The following is a 9,227-nucleotide window of genomic DNA, read 5'->3' on the forward strand; positions in this document are numbered from 1 at the left end:
GCTGCTCAGATGTTACAAGGAGCCCACATATGATCCTATCAGCCAGATCCCTGTGACTTCATACATTATATGCATATATGACTGCCAACGGTGTAGGGTGCTCTTATTTCCCGAAGATTAGTATCCCCATGTGTATCACTGCTACTACTGGCACAGACAGGGCGATAGCAGCAGTCAGTGTCTTTAGTAACACACAGGGGGAGGCGGAACCCATCGGCCCAGTAGATGTTGTGACACGAACATATTAGGATGCTGCACCATGATGCTCCCACACTCACCCAGGCAACTGCTAGAGATGGGGAGAAATCACCAAGGGGACGAGGGATTAGCACATCCGAGGCAATAGATCCGGGTCACCGCGCTGCGCAAACTAGCATTAGGACTCAGTCACTAGCTACATTCGATTCATTCGTGCCGAAGAGGAGATGCTTCGCTTTCTTGTGTACGGCCGGTGCCCGCGGGGGCTCCTGAGCCTGGCGTACAGGGGCCCGGGCAGCACGCGGGATTGCCTCCGGTTCCTGGCGCGGGACACTGTACAGAGCCGTGTGCAGGGGAGTCTCCTGCCCTCCAGCCAGGTGCGGTCTCTGAGCAGCAGGCATGGGATGGTGCAGAGAGGGGAGGGGGTGACAGACAGGGCAGGCATGGGATGGTGCAGAGAGGGGAGGGGGTGACAGACAGGGCAGGCATGGGATGGTGCAGAGAGGGGAGGGGGTGACAGACAGGCCAGGCATGGGATGGTGCAGAGAAGGGAGGGGGTGACAGACAGAGCAGGCCCTGTAGGGTGTACCTTTTAAGCCCCAAAGTAAAAACTTTATAGGGTACAGCACCTTTTTACAGATTACTAAATACACTTTGATGGTACAAAGAAGAATAATAGTGTATATAATTTTTCGGCGGCACCAGGCTACCCTTTGTTTATTCTTGCTGTGCTCATCCGGTCGGAAAAACTCAAAAAATAATTTTTTTTATATTGTACATAATATATAAAAACATGAATTTATGAATAATTGCCTAATCCCTGCCCCCACCACTAAAGGAGCCCACAACAGTAGAGTCAAGGCTGATCCCTATGATATACAAGTAGCCCCCAAAAAATATCTAATGTTAATAGAATTTCTTTCAACAGATTAACCATGCCCAGAGTAAGCAGCAGCTTTGTAGTGGGACACTTACAGGTATATTTACTAAAGTGAGAGTTTTTAGAAGTGGAGATGTTGCCCACAGCAACCAATCAGATTCTAGCTATTATCTTCAAATAGGTCCTAGTTAAATGTTAAGTAGAATCTGATTGGTTGCTATGGGCAACATCTCCACGTCTAAAAAAAAAACTCACTTTAGTTAATATACCCCTTAGTATGTAGTCTTCTGTAAATATTAATACCATTCATACACTTAAATTTGAAAAATATGAAATAACTTAACTAACAATCAATTATACCATGAAAAACAACTATGATGGATAAGCACAACCAATACTAGGCTTTTAAGCGGAAGGAGAGTCTGGGGTGGGGAGATGACAAAGAGTGGGTTCCTCAGATAATTAGTTTCTACTAACTAGCACTAGGCTGTACTAGCCAGGGCTGGTGGCAGTGTAAACCCCTGCTTACTGAGCGGAAATGCTGGAACGCCATGGTGTATAATACACAATATATGTGCTCTGGCTGGTTTTTGGTGTGGCATAGGTAGGGACCAGTGGAACTCAAATACTCGGGTGTTTAACACAGGATGCAGTGTGGTGGAGTTGGTATAGGTAACAAGTGCCAGCGCAGGTAGATAAATTGGGCGCCAGACCATCTCATGGTGAAGACATTTTTATTAGAGAAGAACAAACTAAGAAAACTCTTCTCCTCCAGCAGCACACCAACATCGTCTTACAGCGCCAACGCCTCCTGCACAATAATTATGTTGGTTACATCAGGACACAGTAGGTTATCCTAACTTACTCTAGCACAGTACTTTGTTACAGTGGCATATGTTGTAAAACGGGCAGCAGTATACACCAGGTCAGGCTGCAGTCTCTCGCACAAGGAGACAAACAGTAGATTGTCACACTAGGTTTCCACACAACATCCCATTCAACATGAACGCTCTCTCTCTCTCTGGGATTGACATCCCGTTCTTGCCGGGGACCCTCACAGCCTCCACTGTTTCTTTCAAGATTGCATTCAGCCATGCTGCCTGCCTTTCACTTTTCAGGGAGCTTCTACTAATATGAGGACTCCATCCTAATGGGGTGCTAATAATTATGCCATGTGACCTGTAGCCACTCGCCCATCTTATCCTTTAACATAGTAATACACCTTTATAATTTCTACCCTGGTACCCCTGAATGCTGGGATTCCTCCCCCCCTCCCCCAATTGCTGGACTATGAATACTGCCATGACCTCCCACTCTATCTTCCCTGGCTTATGTGTCCTTCCGTGCTGGCAGCACTCAGCCCCTCTTGTGCTTTGCAGAAGTCTCTTAACAAGTTGTGGGGACTTTCACGTCCCTGCTCTTCAGGCATAGGTGTTGCTCCCCCACCTGCACAACAGTACACATGCTGCAGCCTCTTCTGCTTGTCACTTCTCCTTTTTCTAACGTTATGGTGGCTTCTTTAGGAGGATACTTGACTTATGGGGGATATCCCCTCTTCCAAGTAATATGATTGTGGCTGCCACCATGCACACCCTGATCGCCTGGGTTAGCCCTAATGTATGTGAGAACTACAGACTGGGCATTCTGGGGGGCTTGAATATTTGTTTTTGTGTGACCCCCTTCCCTAGGGATTCATCCCCATGCTAACTGGCACTGAGAGCCATATTCAATTAGAGGCGAATTTTTCGCCTGTCCGACTGTTCGCTTCATTCGCCTGTTTCAGAGGCGAATTTATTCCGTGCTCGTCCCCACTTTTCGCCTAATTCAATTGCAAAACAGGCGAACACGGAAACAGGCGAATACGGAACAGGTGAAAAGTACTGAAAGAATTGGGGAAATCACTCTGTACCCCAGAAAAAGATGCACTAACATAGGGAATCAGTATAGATGTGTACTAATAGCCCTAATAAAGCTATTTTGGGTACTTAAGTTGTGTAAATTGCTTGCTATTAGCGTTTTTGTAAAAGTGGTGAAGAATGGCATAAAGCTGTAGTTTTTGGTGAAAATAAGAATTCCTGTCAAATTTGGGGTACTTGAAAATGGGTGCTAGCATGTTTTTATGTCTCTAAAGTGAACTTTTAAAAAAACTTTAAAAATCCACCTGCTGCATGCACCTGCAATCCCAAAAACACCTGACCCATACTTGTGGACCCCCAAGAAGTCTTTTTCGCTACTTTTAATGTTTATCCCCCCACTTTTTAAATTTACACCCCAAAAATGACATGTCTTTTTTGGGGTGTTCTTAGGTTTTAGTTTCTGGTTTTTTTGCGTATTTGTCCTTTGGGGGGCTGTCCCAAGGGGTCTGAGTTGTTTCCCCACGTTTGCACCCCAAAATAAAGATTTTGCATTTCTTTTCACCAGCTATTGATTGGAGAATCATTTTTGGAGAATTGTTTCCACTTAGGCGAAATTGTCCTGGAATTGAATTTGGTGAATTTTTTTTTAGGCGAATTTTTCACAAAAAAACAGGCGAATAAGGCTTTTCACCTCTAATTGAATTCCCCTTATTTGTCCTTTATATTTTTCCACTACCAGCCTAGATTTAAAGGCTTAGTGCTGGTTATGAATTTGAAGGAGAAACCAACACATTTTTTCCTTTTACGTGGTGGTGGGGGGGTTTAAGCAAAATCATCTAGAGCAGACTGCACGGATCCTAGAAAACATGCTTAGCTTTGTCTATGTCTGCAAGGGTTATAAACTGCTGCAACATGACATGCTTGAAAAGCTTACACTTTGACAGAAAATCTCAGCACCCCATTGCAAATTCTCACCTAATTGCAGTATTAATAAATAACCCCACTGCTTTGGTGGTATGGATGCATACGCTAGTAGGAAATTGCTTTTGGTGGAAATTACAGTGGTAAATTGCTCTTACTGTGTTCCAATAAAACCAGATTAGGCTTTTTAAGACATTAGTGGGCTTGTTACAGCACCAATAACTGTGACCAATACCCAGGGCCATTTTATAGTCTTCATTCTAACACCCTGCACCTGTCACAACCTGTGCAGTTCCTCTTTTCTGCCTCTGGTGTTGTTTTCTGCTCTGGTGCTTCTAGCACACTCAGCTGATGCATCAAACTGCTGAGACACAGACCATTGTGTTAAAGATGCACCAGAGCATATAGCGACACCCCAGGCAGGAGAGAGGAACTGCAATGGCTTGTAACAAGTGCAGGGTGCTAGAATGAACACTATAAGTAATGATGTAAGTGGTGAGAATGTGAATATTTATTACCCGAACAGCGTTTTTCCCTTTACATTGCTTTACATTTGAAAAAGGGATGATCCCATAATATGGTTAATTCTGTTGGTATTTCCCTGGGTGGAAAACCTGTAACAATTGTACCACACCTAGCATAGAGCTGATCATTTCCCATTTCAATGTACTCTCCTGTGTTCCAGAACTTGCATCATATTGAATGGGGTTCTACCTGTCTTGCAATATTTGCTGAATTTTATTTTTCTAGGTAGGGAGGACAGTCTTCATGATGACATTAGGTTTTGTTAAGTTATGCAATATATACTTTTGCGTGTCTTACATGTCACATCTGCAATTTGTTTCTCTCCTCTAGGTTATTGTCCCTGATTTTAAGCCGTTTCGCATTTTCTGCACGTCCTCTGCTCCCATAAACCATGAACTGGGCAGTTTGGTTTATACTGGAAATCTGGCCAGGGCAGTACTTGGTATGTTCTTCATCTACATCCTTCCTTTGAACAAGCACACAATCTTACTGTTGATCGCCGTCGGTTGCATTAAAGGATGATTTTAGTCTAACTAAAACATTTTCATACAAAGTCACTTCTCTGCTTAATGTCTTGGCTTCCTATCCAAAGAAATATTGAATGTGAGCAGCGCTGTGTCTGCTTTTCTGATCTCACCTGACCATGTCTGGTTCTATCAGATAACACCGTATCCTCAAGGCTGCAAGTGTTTATGGGACATTGACTTTGAAAACTTTGATTAAATAAACAACAGGGTCTGGTTTGACCACTTTTATTTGCCTACTTAGGGTAGGGATGAATTAAGGTCCACATGGGCCTGGGGTTAAATGATCAAGGGCCTATTGTGAGAAGTGAAGGGGTGACTAATGCTATGTGGGTGTGTACACCCCCTGCAGCCCCAATGTCTCCCTAAATGTGTAAAAGTATAATTTTGTAAGGAAAACAAAAATACAATTTTAATACATATGATTTATGGATGACTGTGTGGCCCCTCTTGGCTGGTCATCGTTATGTGGTCATGATGCTGGGCCTATTTTTATGTGGAGGCCTGGAGTTGTGGTTCCATTCGCCCCATTGTTTACCTGGCCCTGACGTAGGGACAGGGTAGTGTATATAAGAAACAGAAAAACTGGAGTCTACTTTTTAATATGGAGAACCTTAGCTGTACACTTTTTTTTTTTTTTTTTTTTTTTAAATGTGCTCAGTAAATTCCTGTAAGCAGAAACCCTACTTTCTCAGCCAATGCAGCCGTCAGTCTGCATGCCAGCTGACAGTACACGCCGATACTGTGATTCCAACCAGGGACTCCATTACACAGCTTTTTTGTCCACCCAGCCATGGAATGACCCCATAGAACCATTAGCTGATTTCAAGTCACATCTGATCTATAACCGTGAGGACCTTGTTGAGGACAGTTATTTTCAGTGGACTGTGGTGGAGCGTTATGTCTGCCTCCTGAAGCACATAACTCTTCGTTTCTACAACAAAAGGGTTAATACCTGAGCTACTGAACTATATTGTATTTTTGCATGCATTCCAAGACTTAGGTGTTTATTACTAAAGTATGGGTTTATAGAAGTGGAGATGTTGCCTATAGTAACCAATCAGGTTCTACTTAACATTTATCTAGCACCTTCTAGAAGACCATATCTAGAATCTGATTGGTTGCTATAGGCAATACCTCCACTTCTATAGACCCACACCTTAGTACATATACCTCTAAGGGGTTTCTTTGCTAAGGGGCTGCTTGTTAAAGTTGCTGTTTCCCGGCCTCGTTAAGTCCGAAATGTAAAAAGGCAATGTTTTTTAATAGTGAAACTCCCCATGTGTTTGCCATAAGCAGGCCAGGAAGAAGCACTAAATGACCCTTATACGTTCTGAAATTGAGCAATCCCAGCACACACATTTTTGTTTCTAGCTAAATGTTTTTCAGGATTTTATGCTGTAAGGGAGTTGTCCACTGAAAGGAAATATTAATGTTGCTTCCCTCCATCCAGCCGGCAGACGAGCAAGTGTCTGATGTTCGGGACCACCACTGTTGTGCACCTTCTCTTCAACTTTGCCTGCTTACCCATCGTGTAGGAAGAGCAGTGACTGGCTGATTTTGTGAATGTTTTGAAGCACAGCGGATAGGATCTACTGAACAACAGTGGTCCAGCAGATTAGACTCCAGCCTGTCTACTAATTGGGAGGAGCGGGGCTTAACTTTGAATATTGACTTTGGGTAGACATCTCAATTTTTTTTAACTGCCTTACTACAGAAAAAATAATAAAGATATGTAGGCCTAGCTACAATGTCATCTTATTCTTTTGCCTACAAAAATAATAGTACAGTTAATAAATTGAAAGCACTCCAAAGGAATGAACAACTCCCCCCCCCCCCCCCCCCCCAATATTCTATAGTAGTTTTTCACTCAATTGGAAACCACAGGAACCTGCCAAACATAAATTACATTGAGTCTGTCACATGCAAAATTGTACATGAGTCGGGTAAATAGACTCAATTAGTTTTGTGCACACAGTGCAGGAGCAATCATGGTTGACTCGCGTTGAACATTTTCATCGGCCCATTGTGTAAATGGAATCTATATTCAGCTTATCTATTTATTAGGAAATAGTGACATCACTGAGGCATTATGTACAAAGTTGGTAAGTAGCTGAATTACTGTGAACAAAGAGAATTTAGCCAAGGAACCTGTGGATGGGGTATCTTATAGTTATACCATTATCAGTGAAGTGACCATAGCATAGCATGCTGTGTCTGTAAGCTATTCTCTCATAACCTATTGTCACCATTTTTGTTTACACAGGGGTGAAGTTCTTCTCCTACTCCACTAGTATGGCCAGCTTATTTATCCTGCCACTTATCATGGTGAAGTCCGGCATTGGAGTGGACAGCGTGGCTTTAAAAATTGCTTTCTTCAGTGTGGTGGGATTTTTCACCTTCATCACACCTGTTACTCTGCATTTTTTAACAAAAGGATACGTGGTCCGATTATATCACAACAGAGACACAGACCTCTATACCGCCGTTACGTATAATGCCTTTCTGGTGGAGAAGAGGACTGTGTTTTCTCCAGAGGATGTTACAGTACCTGGAATTAGCAAAATGTTCACAACTTTTTATGCCAAAAAAAAATCCATGCTGCTTAATCCAGGGTTATTCCCAAACCCTTGGCACTATCATCACCTGATGGGCTACGATAAACCTTTTAAGTTTTAATCCCGAAGAACTGAATCAGCCCTCGAAGGAAAAATAAACTCTCTCCCTTGTGAATGTGTAGTGACTGCTCTTTAATGTTCTAGAAGATGGAAATATTGTAGGATTAATTATCTTATATTTGCTCTGAAAAATATGCACATGGTGACTTGTGAGTAATAGGTGCTAAATAAGGGTTAAACGCAAATACCCCAACAATAGGATATGGAACTATGGGATACGTTTACATAACCCCTTAAGTATATGTATTTTCACGCTCTAGAACCCATCACTGAACCGTAGCCTCACAGCTGTGCGTTGTTCAGTTACAATGCAAGAGGACTGAGCTGTGTTTATATTTGCAATGTAGTGGATGACTAGCAATAATCATGTTTGCTAATGCCACAAGACCTCACTTTATAGCATGTGATTTCCTCATTCTTGAGTACATTGCTTAATTTACGTCGTCAACGTAATGACTTTCCTTTTACCATTTCCCCCCAGTCACCTCTCTACCCAAGAAAAACGCACCTTGGTGACCAGAGAATGTACCCCCTCACTTTGCTGACTCCACACTAGAAGACCAGCTGTAAATCACAACCATGATTCCTAGTTTACCCATCGGGAGCCATGTGAAATTTGTTTTTATACTTGAGTTACCAAGCATAATGTTATAACACACTGTGCTGTAACAGTGGCCACAGAAACACCCCTATAGGAAACTACCAACGTTTCTGGTGAATACAGTTTGGCTTTGGTTTCTGTAAGAGCACAATGTTTTGTTACATTGTTCCAGTGACTCCCTTCCGATGTAGGCGGTGGGGGCAGCTCTAGAGGACACTCAATGCCTGTAGGGTTTTTGTCCCCTTACGGCCTTACCAATTTTCTATGTTTTGGAGATGCATCGGCTTCCCTGTGAAGAACTTTCTATTTTATTTTATTTTTTTCAATATATATTTTACATTAAATAGTCTGCTTGACAGCATATTGGAATATAAATCTTTATTTTATTTGCCTTATGTAGGGATTATGGGCAATAATATCAAGGAAAAGAAACCCTTTCTGTGATTTTTGACCAAAGCAGCTCTTGGCCAATTATTTCATCCCAAAAGATTAACTATATACCCTACAACCCTATAGTGGTTGTAGGGTATATAGTTTAATTTCAGAATGTCTTTTTTACATTTGAAGAGCTATTGCAACTGCCATCTCTGTGTGTGCAGATCGTTAGGGTGGGAATAATTGGGAATTGAGCCTTCAGTCAACACAGTAATTGAGGTATACTTACCGACATTTGGGTTTATATATTGGGAACGGGGGTGGGGGTGTCCGGGGCAATGCGGGAGTTGTAAGGGGGGTGACGGCAGTCGGGAGATTTGCCTATTTTTCCGGGGGGCTGGGAGCGCCACCCAATTTCGGGATACTCCCAGCCATCCTGGGAGAGTAGGCATGTGTGAATTGGGTAACATTTTTGTAACTATGGAACCATGTGTATTCTCTGCACAGCCTCGTGCTTTTATAAGATCACGGAACACTGAGTGGGCTACTACCATTGTATTTTTCAGTAGGGGGTATATTATTCCATCTATCCCATCAGCCATAACATTAAAACGCTTGCCTAACATTGTGTAGGTCTCCCATCGTGCCTCCAAACAGCTATGACCTGTT

General features: G+C 42.7%; 1 protein-coding gene across 1 annotated transcript; it reads left to right on the forward strand.

The window, feature by feature from the left end:
• The first annotated feature begins 240 nt into the window (after positions 1-240).
• TMEM70 (transmembrane protein 70) lies at positions 241-8,865 on the forward strand. Its single transcript, XM_088471425.1, is given in 4 exon segments — positions 241-575; positions 4,711-4,822; positions 7,171-7,574; positions 7,576-8,865. Coding segments are annotated over 4 exon segments (711 nt in total). The 5' UTR covers positions 241-425; the 3' UTR covers positions 7,621-8,865.
• Positions 8,866-9,227: the final 362 nt, after the last annotated feature.

Source organism: Taudactylus pleione, unplaced genomic scaffold (genome assembly GCF_031769625.1).
Source record: "Taudactylus pleione unplaced genomic scaffold, aTauple2 ptg000114l, whole genome shotgun sequence".
In the NCBI taxonomy this organism is placed as follows: Eukaryota; Metazoa; Chordata; class Amphibia; order Anura; family Myobatrachidae; genus Taudactylus; species Taudactylus pleione.